The following is a 21253-nucleotide window of genomic DNA, read 5'->3' on the forward strand; positions in this document are numbered from 1 at the left end:
GTGCAGTAACTGAGAAGTTACTTCTTCCTTTGGTACCTTCCTCTAGCTGTAGATCAGGGATAGCCATTTTCCCAGGAGGACACCAGATTTGATTCATAAATCTTTGTGAGTCCATGAAGTTAACCCAGAGACCTTTAAGGGAAGTCTGCAGAGGGTTCTGAGCAAGACCCCATGGTTTAAGATGGATAGCACTATTTTATGGAGCTGTGACACCTGCCCTCCAGTGAGCCATGTCACTGTCGCATCTAATGAGAAGTGTTGCAACTGGCCCATGAGCTGCACTGTGTGACAGACTACTCTGCTGTGCGGGAGTGTATGTGGGTTCCTTAGCAAAGGTATGAATTCAAGGAGTGAGTCAGGCAAGTGCCTCCTGAGGATCAAGTACATCCAGAGCTGTTGCAGAGCCCTGGTTTAGAATACTGGAGTGGGGCCATTCAAACTCTGGCTGTTGTTTACAGCAAGTAAAAACAGTCTGTAATTATGTTTCCTGCCAGCCACTGGAAAGGAGCAAAATCAGAAAAGTTTGTCTGCCACAGGGAAGCAAGCAACTAGTTTGTCCAGATACAAACGGTTAGAAAGGGAACACCGAGCAGCTATTCCAGACATTGGTCTATAATCTGCAGCATAGGGAGAAATTATTTTTGAAACAACCTTACTCCTGTGAACAGATATGAGATGAAAATTCCAGATTTCTGTGTGCTGTTGAGTATTATCACACATCAGATCAGATGGCTTCTAACTTTCACTGCCTACTGGCTGAACTGCTCTGGCATAACTGGCACATCTCGTCAGGCAGACGTGCTGCACGTCTATCTGTCCAACAGCCTTGGAATGAAATTCTCTTGCATGAGAGATCTGGAGTTTTAGCATTATTGAATTTTTTCCATGTATGCATTAGAAACCAAGTTCAGCTGTGGATTAAATAGTGTTTCACCTGCTGAGACTGGACTTGAATTTGTCATTTTGGTGCAGTGACTTAACATGTGGGAGACAACATATTTTAACAACCTGCTGATTTACACACAATCAAAATGAGGGATTGGACTTAAACAAGAGAGAGGAAAACAGTTTGATAATCCTGCAGGCTTTTAGTGGATTTTTGTGACCAACTGTAGTAATTGCTGTATTTTACACGCATATCCTAAAATCTCCTATTCGTGTCTCTTGAAGCAACAGGGATGCTCTTGGAGACATGGATATTCATATACTCTATGTTTACAGATACCTCCAATTCTGCTCTTATACACTTGTAGGTCCAGAAGCACATAAAAATACTTGTTTTTTTCAGTAGCAGGATGCTTCTGTACTGTATCTTACCACTAGCGCAAAAATACTCTAAATTTCTCCAGGACACACTTGGAACAAGCATGCCTGCACTGTCCTTCGCCAAAATTCACCCACCTGCTTTGTCACCGCTAGCATTGCGAATCCCAGGTTGTTCCTATCTGCAACAGATTTCTGTCCTGTGACTGCTGGGTCACATTGTATGTTTAAAGGTATATTTAGAACTGAATCCTAACTGAGATTGTTTGATTTCCCATTGAAAAAAGAAACAACAGCAAAAACCAACAACAACACAAAACCCAAATAACAACGAAGAACTCCTCACCAAAACCTAAAAGAAACCCTCACACTAAAAGGACTAGTAAAATTGGGTTTGGAAATGTTCCCTCACACCCTCAGCTAGGGTTTCACTAGCCAGACAAGAGCGCAACCAAAGAGGTCTCTGTGGTTTGCCCCACTGAACTTCGCAGTGCTAATGCTGATGAGAGAAAACCCTCCTGCAAGGTGGTAATATCATGAATTGTTTATTTTTTTTTTAACTTGTACTCAACAGGAAATGACCTGCCAGTGCCATTTAAAGTACCCAATCAGCTTTTGTATCTCCTCTTCTTCTTTCTTGGTTTATGTGTTCTCTTCCTGTTCAGCTACTTACTTTCATCTGGTTAGCAAGGACTGAGCTGTTGCTGGTTCAAGGGGTTCGAGTGATGAGAGGAATGATCTGTGTGCACTATAAATAAACTCTCTCTGTGTGTGGTTTTGTGCAGAAGGCGGATGGAACATGTAATACAAACTTCAAAACTACGAAGACACAGGAGCAAGTTCTACAGGTTTTTGTGGAGTTCATTGAGGGCAACACAACTATTCTGGTGAGTCTGAGCTCTTCAGGTGCACTGATCTTGGACCAGTGCTGTTGCTTCAGGGCCATGCTTTCTTTGGTACAGGAAATAGGAGGTAGAATACCAAGGGGATAAGTGGTTTTGACTTCCGCTTGCTCTCAGGAGATGGGGTGGACATGGGGCCTTGGTGGGTTGTGCGAAGTTGACTGAGGCCAGTTTTGTCAGCACTTGCCGTGAGTTGACCCCAAATGCCTCATGCTATCAAAATGTCATTCAAATTAAGTAACTTCTGGCTTGCCATCAGCTTCAACCATGGGTGTTAGATGCATTAGAGGGGTGATATCTAAGCAAGGATTGTGTTGGCAGGAAAACCTGTGATTTGGGAATTCAGTCTGGAGAAGATAAAACCAGTGTGGAGGCAGGAAGTGAGATTGGTGACTAGCTGTGCTCCCATGTGTGAAACTCATCTCAAAGAGTAATTCCTGTGTGCTAATTCATGGGTAGCACAGCAGGCATGTGGTAGATGGCATAACACATCTCTTGTCTTTGGAACTTCCAAGGATGCTGTAATGTTTTGCTGCAGTGTGGAAGGCATTATGAAGGCAGATAAGCCCTTCTGGAGGAGCGTGCCTGGTAGCTCAGAGCAGCATTAAAAATCTGCACTAGAGTTTTATACAGTAGGCTTTGATTCTTTCTATCCCCCATCTGCCCCCACCATGGTTGGAGCTCCTTGTTTCTCTAACCTAATTTCTTTCTTTTCACTTTGGGGGACTGGAAGATTTTTAATTCCTTGAAAACTTTTTCTCGTTACTAAAAAGAAAAAAAAAAAACAGTTGCAGAAAACCTCATGACACCCAAATCAAGACAGATAAATATGCTTGGTGTAACACATGCAGCAGATGAACTGCAGTCTGTTAATTCACTATGAAAGCTTGAAAAGTATTTTCAGCTTGACTTTCAAATTATGAACCTAGCCTACAATTAATATGGTTTCTTAATTATATTGACTCTTGTAAATAGATTACCTTTATTCAGTTTTCAATGGAATGTTTATGGATTGTTTTGGGTTTTTTTTTCTCTTCTTCCTCCAGAAAAAATACCTCAAACGTCTGCAGGAAATTAATGTCATTCTTGAATCCTCAGACTTCTTCAAGCGACATGAGGTGAGCAATGAGTGTAAAGCTGTCGAGATGCATTGCTTCTTCATTTGGTCATTCAGGTGTGCTTCAGAACAGTCTGTGTGAGTAGAAGGGGTTTTGTAGAAAAAAACTAATACATGTTGACAACACAGATACCACAAAGCCTCCACCACAATGATACAGAAGATTGAATTAGTTGAGGAATAATAAATCCCCCTGTCTTTATGACATCCCAGCACTTATAGTTCTGGGCCGCTGCATGGAATGGTTTATTAGTACCAGTTTCCTATGGTTTCCCTAACCCTGATGTGCTCCAGTGGGAATATTTACAGAGGAATGGCAACATGGAAGTTTGCACTTGATACAGTAGCATTCAATTGTAGTTTAACAATGAAGGCTGTATTAGTTAGAACAGATTTGTATTGAAATACCATTTAATTCTGCTGTCTGTGTTCTCTGTGCTTTGCTGTGCAAAAGGCATCATTAGCGTTGTAATTTCTGCTTGTTAACAGCTCAAGATTTTGAGATTAGACATTTTATTTTACCTTGTTGATGTTCTCTTATCAGTAGAGACATTTTTTTTAATCATGGGTCTGATCTATCTTTGAAAGGAGTTACTGGCCTTTGCTGAATTGCTCAAATTGAGACCTGATGCTAAGTAAGATGAAGAATTGCTTTTCTTCCTGTTTTCTACTGAGTCCCATTTCTTATCTACCCTCCCATTTGTACCTTACTGGTTGATATGGTTATGCAAATGGGGTGTCTAAATCATCAGTGTGTAAGTGCAGCCCAGAAGTCTGTTGGGTCACAGGTGAGCTGAGGAGATCATCTTCTTAGCAGGAAGTGTTAATTGGTGGGGAAGGGCTGAAGATATATTTTTATCTACATTGTCTTAACCTGTCTTCCAGGTCGTAGGAAGTTCACTACTTTTTGTACATGATGGCAGTGGCAATGCCAATGTGTGGCTGATCGATTTTGGAAAGACCACCCTTCTTCCTGATGGGCAGACACTGGATCACAGGATTCCCTGGCAAGAAGGCAACAGGGAGGATGGGTACTTGTTGGGATTGGACAATTTGATTGGCATCTTGGAAAGCATCACTGAAAGATGAGTTGAGAAAGGCACAAAACTCACAGGGCTTCTCTGTAACTTTCTGCTTTACTGAAGTAGAAGGAAACTCAGTTAGAAGGAAACCTTTAACTCCAAACTCCTGAGGTCATCAGTGCAGAGGGAGCTGCATCCAGAACCCAGCAGTCAGTGATCAAAGCTACTTTGCATCAGCCCTCTATGAACCTAAATGAATCACTCCAGATTGGTCTGTATTGCACCAGATGAACTTGAGACTGGTCCTCAGAGAATGAAGGTCTCCGTACTCGGGAATCACACCAGCATGAGTCAAGAGGTTTGTGTGGTAAACCAGAATGATTATGATTTCTGGCAAAATGGGACTCCAAATTACTTCTTAGAGAACCAGGACAAATGCTTGGGAACTCAGGGCAGGAAAAAATGATTTTTCAGGGAACTGCATAGTTTTGAAACCAGATTGGTTGTTTTTCCTCTCTAATTCCAAGTCCTCTTGCTCCTGTGTACACTGTAGGTTGGACCAACAGCTTCTGCTGCATTATGTTACAGTGTGAGCAAGGTGCAAATGGGTGATAATCACGAGAAACTGGGAGCAAAGAGAAGCAGCAGTTTGTAGTGGCTTGATGTGACTAACTGCTGTTGACGATTTCTCCCCTTCCCTACCCTTGCTTCTGTCCAAGAACGGCCTTGCCTTTTCTATAGCCGCTCAGGAGATTACAAATACTCTAGGGAGAGGAGAGCCGCTTATTGTCTCCAAAAACATTTGACTTTCCAGCTGGGTGGGCTGTGGGATATGTTACTAAGTTGGAGAGTTAGGCCTCTTGCAGCTGAACTGCAGCTCTGAAAATCACTAATGATCTTTCACAAACTGGTCAGGGAACTAAGATTTTTCCCAAGGCTTGTTTATTTTTGAGGATAAATCCCCTATACATAGGCACACACTAGTAGTCAGCAACCAATGTGATCTTTTAAGATCATGGTTTGACTGTCTCCTAATGCACGTGACTTCTTGGCCATGTTCCTGTTCTCAGATATGACACTGCCACTTACAGTTATGAAGTGGCACAGCAGTCAGGGAGGTCATGATTCTACATTCACAGCATTACACAATGATGAGATAATTCCCAGGCATCCTTCCTCCGAGGTATCAGCTGTTAACTCTAGGCAGTTTGGGTGAAGGAATGTCAGTATATTACAGCCTCTAATCCCCATCTGGATTCGCAGGGTGATTTGTGCTTCATTCTTATGCTGTGGTCCAGGCACAGCCACAGAAAATTCAGTTTCTAGGTTAAAATCAAGATAGATTGAATTGTTTTCTTGCAGTGGTTTCACTATCTTCTCTGTTGGTTGCCTCTAGTCACTGGAACAGTTTTTTACATACTGGCAGTATAAATACTATCATTAGTCACACGTTGACTCACAGTCCAGGTTTTTATATCAATAATGTGGTGATGCAGTTTTCACAATGCAGGTAGGAGTTACATTACCAGTTGATGGCTAAAGCCCCTTCAACATCTAGAGGTAGTAATGCATGTTGATCAGAAATTCCTATCTTTTTCTGGTGTCCTGTGCTCAGGAGAGATTCTGAGAACTTTGGATATATGAAGGTGATTCCACTTTAGGGAAACTGCTGTTTCAATAAATAGTTGATATCATAAGCAAAAAAAAAAAAAAAAACAAAAAACAAAAACCCTATAGAGTCCAGATCTGGAATGAAATCTGTAATATTTGTAATTTGAATTGGACAGCCTAAAGTAATTTCTAAAAGGAGTTAGTTTGGGTAACACACTACTGTACTAAAAATAAGTCATTTAATTAACTTTTTCATCACCTCTCAACAAACAGGAGTATTGAAACTTGAAGCTCAGTTATGATGTAAAAGTTAGATGACGCAGAGTAGGTATTCTATTGCAAGTAATGACATGTAGAAATATTTCATCTTAAACCAGAAGTTGTCTGAAACTGGTAATTATTTTTGCAGTTCACTGGAAATTCAGACAACTGTGGCCTCCCAGAGTTTCTTTGTTTTATATTTATGGTAGTATGTTAATGAATTTTTTCACTTATAAGTTTGAGTGTTTACATTAGGTTTTTTTGAAGTGACAGTGAGTATAGATTGTATCACTATACAGATGCCTCTTAACTTTTGAACTGCTCTGAGATGACAGATGAATCTGTAGTGAATTCCATACAGTTTTTTTAAAAAATAAGTATTTCTCCTTTTCTGCAGCCAGCAGGTGAGCCACTGGATAGCAGTGCCTAAGGAGAATAGCCATGCTAAAGGACAATAGCAAGGAAAAAAGGTCTCACAGACAGGACTTTAATGACATTGCCTTTTTTATAAGACTGCAATTGCAAGCTACCACAATTAAAAAGAAGTATAAAAGTTAGAAATAAGATTAAGATAGAATTCAGTTAGTGGTTTGTGTAATTAATCTTCAGAGTTAAATTTCTTTCTTCCGTTACCACATATGTGAATTTTTTGCAGCAACATAACCTATTTCCTGGAGGAGAGGAGATCTAAACAGTAGAGGTTGGTGCTCAAATGTCAGGTGAGAGTTTAAGACAAACTTTCGGATTGACTGTCCAGTTCTAAAGGAGAACTGGAGCAGTATGGTATCAGTAGCTTCAAAGAAAACAACTCCTGGTAGCACATGGCTGATTTTGCAGTACATGGTCCTGGGAGAAAACATGACAAAGGTTTGTTCCACTGCATTAGCTGGAAAGGTCAGGAAAAAAGGAAGGTCTCTGCTATAGCAGACACTGATCTGGAAACTCATTCTAGATGGTGTATAGTTGTAGGAAGTTAGTTTTGAAATGGCTGTTTTTCTTGCTGGGGGATTAGAAAGAAAGAAATCACAATCATCTGTTGCTGTAATGGGAAAAGAGAGAAGGAGGCAGCTTTTCATGGCAAACTGTAAGTGTGGGACTTCAGCTGAGCACTGGAGCTCTAAGGAGCTGAGGCTGTGAGCTCAGGAGCAAACTGCCCCAGGGTAAGTTTTAGATTCCTTGTTTCTCATCAGGTGGCCCAGAGCACCTGTCTATGGACACACACTTGCTGGTGTGAGGAAGCAGTATGGCCTTCTTTCACTATGGGGTAAGTGGTGTTGAATAAGCTTGTATTTACCAGAGGGTCAACATGGTGCATGTGCACAGGCATGTAACACAGGGAAAGCTGATGCATGGTAACCAAGGAATTTGTTCACATGCAAGTCCAGAGTGTAATTCATTAATGCATCTGCTGAGATAGTGCCTCACTCTGGAGACACTGAGCACGTGTGATTCCACAGCAGGGTCAGAGATGCTAGTTTAGAGGCACTTTGGTGCTGAACAGATGACCTGGCTTAGGCTCCAAGGTCTTTAAACTCACTAGTTAGATGCAGCAGTGCTGTAACTGCTGCATTCCTGTGTGAATCGAGAAGTAGGACTAGGACTTCTCTCCCTCCGCTTCATCATTGACTTGTTTTTTTTGGCCTTGGACAACTCTCCTAGGCATTGTTTTGTTCTGATTTTACAGATGGGAATACACCTACTTACCTCACGGGAGTGGTGTGAGGCTGTCCTTCATTAGTGCCTGCAAGCTGCTGTGAGATTCTTTGGAGGAAGGTGCAATATAGAAAGAAATGCACAGAGGTAGATCAGATAAGTTTAAAAATTATGGGTGTTGAGGCCCCACAGAGATATAAGTTTGGCTGAAATTTAACCGAAGTGGTAAAACTTAAATCCCCCTAAATTTTGTACAGGGAGGTATTCACTTAACGTCTGATCCAGTTCCTGTTTAAGGGAAAGATTTCAATGGGAGTTGGACCAAACCCTTATATATCTCAGAGGGCTTTTGCTACTTTTTTTATTGCTGTTGTTATTTGTTATTCTTAAGGTACTGAGATCAAATGGCCTGTATCATCCACATGCATCCGTTCTGAACACTACAATGCAATGCTGACATTGACTGTATTGGATGAGTGTTTGTTACTCTGAAGTGTGTATGCTACTAAATAAATGAGACTGAAGGAAAAAAAAGACATCTGCTGTGATTTGGTCATGTGAAAATAATATCTTTTCTTCAAGAATTTTGTTAGGGATGGGAGAAAAACAATGTATTTCAGTGTTTGTTTTGCTTTTAGTCTTTAGCATCTGATACTTCCTAAAGCAAAACCAGTTCTGAGACATCTAGAAGCCAAATGGTGGAGCTTGGTTCCAAAACCTATTGTATACATAACCTTTAGAACCTGATTCACACAAAACTTGTCAGCTTCTTTCAAGGTAAGCTCTGTCTCGGAAATCTCAGTGAATAGCCTGCAGCCCATTAAAAAAAAAGTGCGTCAAGAGGCACTTGTCAGACTCAGAGCATTTTTGATTGTTGACTGTTCGCCTGGGCAGTTTTGTGTAGACATGGAGAAGAAGCACTCAGCACTCTAGGACTGGCAGCACTTCTCAGCAAGAGAGTGTATTCTTACCAAATAGAGTGTGCAAAGAGTACTTACAAGAGAGGGAAACAAATAACCACCATTAGTGTCTCTTTATTTTGTGTTGCAAATATAGAAGTATACACTTGTCTAGCTTTAAATTGCATAGAAGCAGGTGTGTCATCTACTTATGTACAGTAGTCACCCAGAAAGGTAAGTTGGCAGAAATTCTGCCGTGGTTAGAGGTAATGACAAATCAAAACCTATTCACTTGACTTTTCCATTTGTGTGCCGTGATGGGAAGATGTTAGTGATACCATGCCTAAGGTAGATCTCTGCATGGGATCGAGAAGGTTGGACAGCCAGGAGGAAGAGGGCACAGTCATAGAACTTCAGGAGAAGCTGTTCCACACAGCTCCAGGGTCTAAGGAAGTGTGGCCCCTTTCTGACACAGTTGTGGAGATGCAAATACAGTGGGTGAGAAAGTATTCCCAGCAGCAGCATTTTCTTCTCTTTCAGGAAAGTAGGGAGTGTTTTGAAGGTGAAGATACACTTGCAAAAGCCCATATCTATTTTATCAGCTTTGGAAAGATTTCTTAGTGCACACCAGCCCATGGGTAAATTAACTGAGAACTTAGCTCAGGAAAAGGGTTGATATGAGGGGGGACACCTTAAATCTGTACAATTAAAAATTCTATTTGTTTAAAGGAAAAAATGATGATGCAAAGCATTTATATTGAGGAGAGCAAGGATTACAAAGAAATGAGAAGCAGGAATATCAACAAATGTGAAAAAGCAGAGAAAGACAAATTGAAATTTCCATTATTGTTTCATCTTTTGTTAATCAGTCCCTTCTTCAAAATGTAAGTATGAGGTTGTATGAAGCAACATAAAGTATTAATGCTAAACACAGTAAAAAACAACTATATACATACAGTTACAAAACCAATTTAGTAGTGTTTAAAGACAGACACCTATCAGAAAGAGCAATTTATAGCAACGGCTGATTCTGCAGTAGGGAAGTGGTGGAAGACTTTTCACATGGATTATAGGATCGAATTAATCCCAGAGCTCCAGCTCATGTCATTCCTCTTGGAAACAAAATTGGGTTTTGGCTTCCAGTTGCCACAGTAATCTAATTTTGATGCTATGGGTTTAACTCATTGGTGATGCACTGAAATGTCTCCTTAAAAGGCAGTTTCACACAAGTTGTATTTTGCAGTCCTAGCAGTTGAGCACTATGAGATCTGATTGTACAAACACTAAGTTTCAGTCTCAGAAATGAACGACTGAAGTTTGTAGTGTGTATCACTGCAATTGTTATTTTTCTTTTGAGATGAAATGGTTTGTACAGGATGTAGGGTGTAGCATTCAACATCACAACAGGAGCAATATTATTTCCTCCAGGATATTAATTAAAAATTCATGATCTGTGAGGGTTTTTAAACAGCATCTAAAAAAAGATTGTTACAGGTCAAAGATGCATGGCAATATGCTGACAGAAGATCATTCCAGTTGAGTGAGGAGCTTGTACAAAATTGAAGTTGCTAATGCAAATATTTTAAAATTCCCAGATCTTTCTTTTAATGCCCATTTGGTACCTGCATCTCCATGTCTTGTCTTGTTAGAAGAGACTTCATCTGGCTCATTACAGCCCTGAGGTAACTGCTGTTGTAAACCGTCAGTCCGTCTTGTAAATAAATAATCTGTACATGCTTACTCTAGTCTTATAGTTGCTCTTCAACACCCCACTCTTGATCACTCTTAGCGATAAGATCCTGGTCAGGATAGAATTCTGTTCAGTCTCAGTGCAGCTGTGTCTTTGTGTTTCCTGTAAATGAGTACCTTGAGCCATTCAGTAAAAACAGGTATTTGTCCAATGTGCTGGACTTGCACTTTGTTTATAAAAGGAAGGCATAGCCGCAGCCAAGACTGCCTCTGGCCCTGTGCTCTCCTCTCACTTCACTTTTCAATTGCTTCCCTGGTGTTATCACTACTGGCTTTTCTAAATTTGTGAATTATGTTGTGGCAAGTGCTACATGGGGGCAAACCAAGTCACAACTGCTGGAAAAGTTTGATAGGTCACCTTTGGGGGGTAAAAAACCTACTAATGCATGAACCATAAAAGTAATACAATCTGAAAGGTAAGGACAAACTGATGAAATTCCAGTTTGCTAAAAGCAAATGCATTTATTTTTGACTAGCATGGTCCAGTGATGGCCAGTCTGAAATATGACCAAAAATATTAGCCTTTGCAAGAGGAAAGAAGTGTGACAGGTAGAAGAATTATAAAAGAAAGGCCTGATAAGATCAGGCCTGCTCCATTAAATTAATAGCTAGCCTGTCATCTCTTTTAAGTGTAGTTAAGCAATTTGCAAGTTCCTGTGCGAAAACAATCTTGGTGTGAAAGGCTCATTAACACAACAACCTATTCTTGGATTGAAAAATAAGTGCATCTGTGTAAACAATAAGATCTGTTCCATGAGAACCCATAAAGGAAAAATGTAAACAACCTGAATCTTAGCACGTACACACAAATCACCTTCTGACCGAAAAATGAAAAGTAAGAAAACTACCAGCCAATAGGTATTGCACATGAAGTGTGTGAAAACTGTATTAAAGAAGTGATGTGAATAAAGAATTGGCTTTTCCCCCCATGAAGAAAATAGTCTTGGCTAACTTACTGCTATAAAGAAGGAGAAAGTTTCTTGCTTAAATGGGCTGTTCTGCCTCTCCAGCTGAGCTGTAGCAACTCCTGGATATAAGACAAGACAGACAATGAACGTAATGTGAGAGAAGCTAGAGAGCTAAAGCAAAGGTGAAATGGGAAGAGGGGCATGAGGTCATCCATCTCTCTTGGTCACTAAACCCATCAGTCCCCACACTTCTACTAAAATTTGCCCCATGCAGAGGGCTGCCTCTCTTCTGACCATCTGTCATTTTACAACATGATGGATTCAGAATTATTTCCACACCGTATGGGTCTTTGCTGAAAGGTGACCATAGTCACCCTTTGTATCTGGAAATCATAGAAGGCTTGGTGTGAAAAGGGACGTCCAAAGATCATCTAGTCCAGCCTCCCTGCTCAAGTAGATTCACCTACGGCAGGTTGCACAGGATCACGTCTGGGTGGGCTTTGAGTGTCTCTGGAGCAGGGGACTACACACCCTCTCTGGGAACACTTCATGCCCTCTACCTGTTTCAGTGCTCTCTCACCCTCAAAGTAAATGTTTTTTTTTTTTTTTTTCTCAGGTGGAATGTCCTGTGTTTCAGTTTGTGCCAGTTACCCCTTATCCTGTTGTTGGGGACCACTGAAATGAGTCTGCTCCCATCCTCTTGACCCCTGCTCTTAAGATATTTGTATGCTCTGAAATGACGTATAAAACTGTCCATTCTAAAGTCAAAGGCCTAAAACTACATAAAGCATGGAACAGATATAAAGTCAAACTAATAAAGCATAGACCTGTGCTGAAGATGCCTTTCACAGAGGATGGATTCAGACTCTTCACTCTGCACTTCTTCACCTCAGCTCAGTAGCATCCACCCTGACTGATGTAAAGGACAGGAAGTCTATGTGGTCAAAGCAAACCCTCCCCTGCTAGCCCACACCTTCAGACTGAACATACAGCTGATCACTAAGCATAAAGCATATACCAGAGAACCTCTTGCCTCAGAAAGGAACCAGAGAAGTCTACAACAGGCATCTCCCTGCACAACTTGATTACACACGAAGACAGCATGTAATTTGCCACTGTAGGCTGGCAAATTACAACCAGCGTGACATTCGGGAGTGGTACAAGGACAGAATGCTTCCAAGACTGTTTAGTCTTAATCCAAATTATTTGCCTTTTCAGTATCCTTATTTTGCAGCTTTAATCCATGAAACATCTGTTTAGATCCGAAACAACTGAAGAAAGCTTTAGAAACGAGCTGTCTTGGAAAAGAATGACTACCTTTATCAGCAAGTCTGCCCTTGCAAGGCAAGGAACAATTGCTACCTGCTTAGCTGTGTGAAACCAAGTCATGGTTTTAGCTTTCTCCAATGGTTGAGCTATTCCACCTTCTGTAAAAAGAACACCCTAAGTGGGGTTTGCATTAGATTTCCCTTCACTATTCCTGTCCCTTGCATGACTTTTTACCTCAGAGTATTAAAACCAAGAGCTCCAGCGTACCAAATGCTAGATAGTTACCCAAGAACCTCAGCTTAGTGTTTACCAACACAGCACAGAGAATTAATGCTGAATATCAAAATACTTACAAAAATGAAGTTCATTTTAAGTAAAGTCCATTAAAAGATAAAGACAGTCCATTTCTCATCACACCATCCAGCTCACCCTTCCTTGAAAAACCACCTGCCCCTTTGATGCCAGGAGCTGTGAGGAAAGCAACACCATGAGGCAAGAAGCACATTTCCTTCACTACTCAAAGGAATACTATCAGCTCCACCAGCTACTGCTTTTTTTAATGGTAAATGTTTTCCTCTTCATTGCTTGTTTACGAAGCACATGCTCAGAGGAGCCTGATTTCTTTTTTCATTCTTTCTACTGCTTCCAATTTGAGCAATAGCTTCCACAAGGTCTACTAATAAAACAGATGCAAATGTGGCTGCTATTTTTTTTTACTTCCCTTATAGTGCACAAGTATTAGTAATTCACCAGGACTGTAAAAAGCTGTTGGGAATGTAGCAGTCTTTGCTAGTTGGTTGCTGCTGGAACAGCACACATTTTTGGATTCTTGGTTCAGAAAGAAGCACAACCTGTGTTGGTCATTATTTCCATCCAAATTCTGCAGCTGGATGGTAGGTCCATTTCTTTTCACCTGAGCAGATTGAAAAGGAATTCTTTCCTTAGGAACTGTATTCTGAATCAGACAAACAATGCCATTGTTCTCCACTTCTAACCTGGTTCAGTGGAACACATTTGAAGGACTGAGATAGAAATGCAAGTGTCTTTAACCATCTGGGATCCAGCAGGCAGACAGAGGAAGCAGAACATTGCTGATGTTGGAACTTCACCCATCTGATGGAACTAAAGTGGAGGAAGTAAGTGAAACAGGAAGCAGTCCTTCCCGACACACACATTCCCTGATCTTTGGAACAACCATTTCTACTATACTGGAGTAACACTCAGGTCATCTGACAAAGACAGACCAGAGTCTCTCTCTCTTGATGTTTTCTCTGTTTTACTGAAAGGCTTTTCATCTCTGTGCAGACTGGAGCTCCTTAGCACAGCTGCTCTGACCTCTGCCAAGGCTGATGGCTGGTGCTCAGCACTATAGCACAGGTCATCATAAGCATAATTTACATTGCCACAGGGGAAAGTCTGGAGTTTCACCAGTTCAATCCCACTGATATCCAGGTGAGGGCAGTTACTTCGACTTGGAGAGGCTGGAGATGCCCGAGAGCTGGGAGAACTGCAATTCCCATCAAAGCCTGAATCTTCCCGCTCTGGATTTGCTTTGACCTTGGAGCTGGGGCTGAAGTGACAGATATTCTCTAGCACCCATGATCCATAGGTTGGGTTCCAAAGATTTTTTGTTTTGTTTTTAAGTCTGTGGGCCAATGGGTTGCTGAGCTCCAGCTTCTGGTTTGAGGTCTGCTGGAACCACGACCCACTGTTGAAATCGCTGAGGCATGGCAGGCTGGGCCCTCGGGCAGTCCGGTTGCTCAGGTTCTCCACCAGTAGCTCTTGGGGGCATTGTACAAGTTTGTGCCCAGCATGGTGGGATTCCAGTGTCTTAGGTGTTGTCTGAGGTGTGAGAGAAGGGCTTACCAGCAGTGGCACTATCCCACTGGAAATGTTTGAGCGCATCACCGTACTCCCTTCATCCTCTGGTGCAGGGCTACACTCCATGGGCAGTTCAGTGTTGATCACATCAGGGTCCTGAAAAAGAGAGACAAGAATCTGTTACACCTTCAGGGTGACTGTCACAGGTTTGGGCAACACTCCTGCACATCACACAAGGTGCTATGCTCCATCTGGATATCACATGCCTTTGGGACTTGAATGCTTCCTTTGAGAAGAGACTGTGCTTCATTGAAATCAGTGACTAAGCTGGGGATCTGTGGTATAAAATTTCTCTCTTGAGAGGTTGGATTCAGACCTGTAGCTATTAAATGCTACTGGATGGTGAACTCCCTGTGCCTTTTCATTCTCCATCTCCACTCCATAACTATTCAGCTGTGGCTTTTGAGTAACATTAGGCAAGGTTAGAATATGGACCTTGGGAGAGATCTAAGTACCCCTCCATCACAAAATGAAGGACAATTTGCAATTGAACAAGCTGAGAGCTAAAAGCATCCATTTGCACAGGAACAGTGTATGCTCATTATGTCTGGGTGGAAGATGGGAGAGTGAGGATGGACACTTCAAAAGAGCCAACAGCACCACCACACTAGTAATGTACTTCCATCAGTCTATCAGGACCCTTCATTTGCTTTAGGAGCTAGTTGGCATTGGATAGTTGGCATTCACTGGATTCTGATCCACCTGGATACCAAAGACCAGTACCTGTGTGCAATACTTGATCCTTTCCAGGATGGTAGAGAAGTTTGGCCGATACTCTGGGCTGTGCTGCCAGCATTGTGTCATGATCCGATACCTTAAATTTGAAAAAAAAATCGATCAAGATTATTTTGTAAAAAGTGTTTCAGTATGAAGTAATCAGGGGTCCAAGGGGCCACACAGTACATGGCTCAAAGGAAGAGTGCAAAAGTGGATATAGCATTTCTATATCCCTGGATCCTGTCTGACTGGGGAGCCACTATTTAAAGCAAGTCCTGTAGTGGTCTAAGCTGTACACAAGAGGCAGTAGCTCCAGAGATATTTAGTGATACGCACCTAACACAGAGGGCAATATCATTCCCTGAGTAGAGGTGTCTTTGTCCACATTTTTGACACCTAATACCTTGGCTTGTGAGAGTAAGGAAATACTTACACTGGTCCTGGACAGTTTTTTGGTGGATCCATTCTTCCTCCACTGGTGACAAATTCCAGCACTTCCTGATTAGTTTTGCATGGGTAAGGCATGTAGCCTAGAGAGAAAATCTCCCAAAGCAGCACTCCAAAGGACCTGTGTCAGAAACCAGCCAACAATACCAATCAGATTTAATTTGTTCTCCGGAAACCAAGTCTGCAACTGTATAGGCAACACCACAGCAATGACCTTTCAAAGCTGCAGTCCAGCTACAGTAATGTGCGATTATTGTGGTTATGAGTCAATGTTTCCATAAAAAGACACCTCAATCAATCCGAACCTTTGCTCAAGCTTCAAAACAAGTTTTGCAGAGTTTTCAAAATATTTAGTAACTCTGAAGGTGTTCTTTCTGCTGCGTTCACTATTACTAGAGCAAGAAATGCCAAGCTAAATCCCTTGGCTGTGTACGGTCTAACTGAAAAGAACTGTTAAATCTGGCATGGATGTTTCTTGCCTTACTTGGTAAAACCTGAGATGTTTGTGTTGAGGAATACATTTGGTGCTGGTAACTTGGCTGCAGGTTGGGCTCTGGGTGGCAGAAGCCCAAGGCAAGAGGCTGTGTCCTGGCACTGACCTGCTGCAAAACAGACGGGACAAGGACCTGTGGCACTGCAAGGTGACCAGGCACTCAGAGACACAGTAGGAGCCAATGACTCCAGACTTTGGCACACTTAGACTGTAAGGGTACAAAAGCCCAGGGCTTCCTTCCTTTGGGGTCCGTCCTCAGAGGAACAAGCTCAAGCTGTTATTTTGTTGTTGCATCTTGATTAAATTATTTTAATGATCCCGAAGTCTGAGACCCTGCTATGGGAAACCTGGGGCTGAGCTGGTAAGGAAACCTGGTCTGACTGTGAGTGTGTGGGGTGTAGCTGTGAAGGGGCCTCTACCCAGCTCAGGTGGTACAAGTGTGACTTCTGGAGGGGCTCCTGGATGATCAGACAGGGACTTCCAAATGTTTCCTTACATTTGAATCAGTGTTTCAGAGCAAGACACTCAAGTACAAAACCAAGGGAGAGACATCCAGTGAAACTGAAAGGCAGCAGCATTTCTGATATGGTTACATTCACAGGTCAGATAGTCAGATAGTCAGTGCCACTAGAAATTATGCATGGCTTAGACACAATGAAGTCAAGAGAGTTCTGCCAGGACATCAGCAGGGTCAGAATTTTCAGAGTCACTTTTTGCTACAAAGGTCAAAGTAATTTCCAGTATATGCATGTTACTTATAATAGAGTGTTACAGGAACTGTAGCACTTTCCTTCAAAATATTTAATGCTGGCTGCACACAGTTAGGCACTGATAAGCAATCCCTTGTCTTCCGGCATTGCTAACAACTTCAGGAAACTGGGTCAGTGTGGCATTTGAGGGAATGCCTCAGTACAGCATATTGAAGGATCCACTCTACAGGGAAAGAAGCGTTCTTAAGCAACTGGAAAGCTTCCATTCCCCAGCACCTGTGAATGAATGTGCTACTGTTGAGGGGGTGCTCATTTTGAAGAAAGCTCAAGTGGCATGAGAAATCAATATATAAATATTGTTTCCTCAGCAACCAGCAGGACTTCTGATTAAATCTGCTGTCATTTTATATGCAGCAAGAAAAAATATATATAAAAGAGTAATCCCGGATGATATAGAGAGTCATTGACAAGGTATTTAAGCAGACCCTGTCACTGATGGAAACGAAAAGGGAAGATTCTGAAGGCTGAGGGAAGTATTTGATGATATTTATCTGGATTTTTAACTTCCTGAGAATCTAATCTGCTTTTGTTTTTACTTCTTGATTGGCTTTATGTGATACTCTACATTTATGAATAGCAAATTTTTATTACTTCTCTTTACATTTGAATTTTAAATTCTTATTTTGGATTCTTTAGCCATACTTCTACTGAATGCAGTGGGAAGACTTTTCGTATTTTTCTGGGAAATACTGACTTTTTTAAAGGTTCCCACTGAGCACACTTTTTTTCTTTTTTTTTCTTGAGCAGTACATTTCTTGATGCTTTTCAGTGAGTAGCAGAAGGGATTAAAAGACATCTATTACCAGGTATCAGTCTTGGAGGTGAAAATGCCCTCTAGAAAAGCTTCTGGTGGCATCCACTTGACCGGAAGCATGGCTCTTCCTCCCTTGCGGTAGTAACTTGCTCTGGAAAAGATAAAATGCACAGAGAACATCACACAGCCTGAAAGGGCTTTGGTACAGAAAAGATCTTATCACCACAGTAACAGCAGCTGGGGATTTCATGTAACAGTGGGGGCCAACTGAGAAAAAGGAAAAGTCATCAACACAAATAGCACATTGGAGCAGGATTTTATATCCTCTTTGCAGCTGAGATGGAAACCAAGGATGTTCTAAAGACATCCAAATTGCCAATGCTTTGCTCAGGGTGTTGATACAGCAAGTCTTCTTGACATCATGAGGTGATAATTATGGTTGCTGGGAGTTTTTAATTTTAATTTAAGATTATTTATGATCAAGTAGCTAATAAATTTGCCTATGGTTGGTTTAGTGTGCTCAAGTGTTTATAGTTTCCTGGGACCACAGCTGAAGTGGATTGGTTCATAAGCATAGATGTGTTAATTTACAGTCTGTTAACATAAGTTAGTTAACTGCTCATCAAATTCAGACACCTAATAGGTGGTTCCACTGCTTCACATGTCATGAAACAGTTCAAACCTGTCAAAATTGTACACATTACTGAGTTACCCACAGACATGAAATGGCCCTTCACTTACCTGTAAATATCCCTGGCCATACCGAAGTCACCAATTTTGGCTATTCGTCCTGCTCCAGTACAGGTCAAAAGGCAATTCCTTGCAGCTATATCTCTTTGAAAAAAAATAAAAATTAATTCTAATTCCAAACTCTTAAGTGGTTAAAGGAGTAAAGGAAAAGTATTAGACCCAGCCCTGTAAGTCTAACTTGGGTAATCTTTACACAAATGAGAAGAGCTCTGTTAAAATAAGAAAGAATTCCACTTACATTATCATTTTGTTAACCACAATTCTTAAACTGCATTTGGATTACATCTCCTACCCAGCATTTGCCAAGCTCTCCCCATTCACGCCTTCTTTCACTAAGGCAGGAAACAGCATCAGTATCAGAAGAGGAGCGGACCCAACCTCTTTTGCTTTAACTACATTATGACAGATTTCTTTCTTGCTGTATTTTTATTAAAGAGGGGCGTATCATCAGTGTCCCCATCAGCTACAGATGTGATGCTGTTGGACAGTCCTAGTAAGCTGCTTAAAAAGTTATGTAGAACAAGATTTGGTAATCTGTTGCTTTGTTACATCTGGATATCTCCCATGGAATCAATCAAAGCTCCATATGGAAGCAGCTGTTTGCTGGGTGCAAGTTTAACTTGTGAGAAATGAAAGCAGTGCCTTCGTGGCCAAGGCTAAAGTATTTCTGCTAATTTAAAATATGTGTTCTGAAAAGAAACTCATTAAAATCATAGCACTGTGGGGGTCCCGTTAACTGCCAAGAAAAATAAGCTCCTTGAACAACATGTATGTTTCTTCCCACTGCCAACCTTGAAAAATCTCAGTGGCTTTGGGAGTCAGGTTCAACTTTCTTTTCTATTATCAGCTGTGACTCCTAGATGACAACTTCTTCCCTGTAGAGGCCTCTCTACAACCCCACTACACTACCTTTACCCCTAGGATTCCTGATATCTGTAATGAAAGCCTTCTTCGTTTCCCAACCTACTCTAAGTAATGCTGACATCACTAACAAATACTAATACAAAACCTGAGGGAAATTCCTTGTGTTCAGATTTACTGAATTATTGGCTAAGACAAAATGAATTCATTCCCAAGTTGCTTATATTAGAGATCTAACACTGCAAAGATTGACCCAGAGATTTTTTTTTAAGTCATACACTGCTGTAGCTATTAGAGTAAGGATTCTAAAAAATAATGTTGTAGTGATTAACTCAGAACTTTCAAATTAGAATACTGATCCTCTCATGTAGTTATTAAGAGATCCAAGAGCCAAAACTTGCTGCACATTCTTACTGCTCTTTTTTAATTACAGAAATCTCTACCCTTTTCCACTGGAACTTCCTTATTGTTGCAATATAAAGGAGTCTGAAAACTGTTTCAGATGTTCTAATCACAAAGCCATATGACATTCCCATATCTCAGCCTCCTGCCTTTTTGCTCCAACTGCTGCTTGCCATTGTTTCCCTGGATTTCTCCAGCCCCTGCCCACTGTTTCCCATCTCTGTGCTGCACAGCCCCCCACATAGGTTCACACACAGTCAATTGCCTGCCTGCACATCTCCAGGCTGCACCTTGGTTTGGTTAGAGCCTGTGGGACCCTCTGGTGCGCAAGGGCTCTCCTCTCCCTTACACACAAGCGCTGAACACAGCATGCACTTCACAGTAAAGAATCAAGCTGCCCACTGTGCCTAGGAACATTATGAGGTGAAACAATTCTTAATCAAAAATTAAGTTTTTTCAATACACGACCAAGAGTTTTTAAAGGATAACTACAACCTTTATCCCTTCTAAAATATTTTGTTCTTATTGGTCTATCAACATTTATTGCTCAACAAATGAGCAAAAAGGAATTTGAAGAGATAAATATGGGCTTCCCAAGACAATGCAACCAGGTCAGCCACTGAGCTGGGAAGGAAGCCTGAGATGTGTTTTTATCCCCTGTCATCCTTGCACTACCCTTCTCTAGTAGGTCTAATATTTGCTAATATTTGGCTCAAATATTATGGACTGTCCTATGCTGGTGGGATAGGGAAAGCATTTGAGTCAAGATAAGGAGATGAGAAAGGAAATAAATACCATACTGTCTTATCAGCCAACACAGAGTGACACTACCATCTAGTGGACTACAGGGCTAATCTCAACTGTCTTCACATCGCAGGCACCCGAAAATAAGTACTTAAACCCTCTCACTTGGAACAGAACATTGCTCTCCCTCCAGGGCTGCAAAGAACAGTGTGGAGCCTAACTCCTAAAAAAAACCAAGGAGATCCACCTGGTCATCTAAGCACAAGCCTGTATTGGTAGAGAAAATAATCTGTCTCCCCTGTGGAGATTAGTCCTGTCTAATCCGCTGCAAATAGAAAGTGTGTGAGCCTCATGCTCCTTGAGACACATCAGAAGAGACTATTTCTCCTCACCTGTGGATGAAATGATTCTCTTCCAGATATTTACAGCCGCAGGCAATATCCCTGGCTATATTCAGCAGGTCCTGCATTGTTAGCGTGGATGGTTGATTCTGGAAAAGGACGTTAAATGGTAAGGGAAGGATAGCGAGGTATATAATTCAGGAGAGGGGATAATAATTGAAGGCAGAAGAAGGGAAAGGGAGAGACATACATACAGGATGGGGGAAGGGTTAAATGAGTAAGGAGCAAAGAGGAACGTAAAGCAGATCAAAGCAAAGAGTTAGAAAATGAGTAAATTCTTATTTAGTCCCAAAACCTTTCAGATTTCACCTCTCTTGGGCACCGTACGTGAGTGCAAGCCAACAAGAGATTCATGGCCTGGTGGGAGTAGCCTGTTAGA

At 41.5% G+C, this 21253-nt stretch overlaps 2 protein-coding genes across 3 annotated transcripts in view; one reads left to right on the top strand and one right to left on the bottom strand.

Annotated features, from left to right (window-relative positions):
- Positions 1–8537, top strand: part of ITPKA (inositol-trisphosphate 3-kinase A) — a 40019-nt gene extending 31482 nt beyond the window's left edge. The window contains exons 6-8 of one of the 2 annotated variants that reach the window (XM_066188075.1): positions 2049–2150; positions 3212–3283; positions 4168–8537. In XM_066188075.1, the coding sequence (XP_066044172.1) occupies positions 2049–2150; positions 3212–3283; positions 4168–4371 (378 nt within the window). In that variant the 3' untranslated portion in view covers positions 4372–8537. The remainder of the gene's footprint in view (positions 1–2048; positions 2151–3211; positions 3284–4167) is intronic. The other variant, XM_066188076.1, reaches the window with a different exon arrangement.
- Positions 8538–8851: 314 nt separating this feature from the next.
- The window catches only part of LTK (leukocyte receptor tyrosine kinase), a 55199-nt gene continuing 42797 nt past the window's right edge, over positions 8852–21253 (bottom strand). Inside the window, exons 23-28 of the mRNA XM_066186974.1 lie at positions 20866–20963; positions 18458–18550; positions 17766–17867; positions 15686–15820; positions 15259–15349; positions 8852–14631 (exon numbers count right to left, since the gene is read on the bottom strand). Of these exons, the coding sequence (XP_066043071.1) occupies positions 13858–14631; positions 15259–15349; positions 15686–15820; positions 17766–17867; positions 18458–18550; positions 20866–20963 (1293 nt within the window). The 3' untranslated portion in view covers positions 8852–13857. The remainder of the gene's footprint in view (positions 14632–15258; positions 15350–15685; positions 15821–17765; positions 17868–18457; positions 18551–20865; positions 20964–21253) is intronic.

Source organism: Chamaea fasciata, unplaced genomic scaffold (genome assembly GCF_029207755.1).
Source record: "Chamaea fasciata isolate MVZ Bird 193981 ecotype frontalis unplaced genomic scaffold, bChaFas1.0.hap1 SCAF_7, whole genome shotgun sequence".
Lineage (NCBI taxonomy): Eukaryota > Metazoa > Chordata > Aves > Passeriformes > Sylviidae > Chamaea > Chamaea fasciata.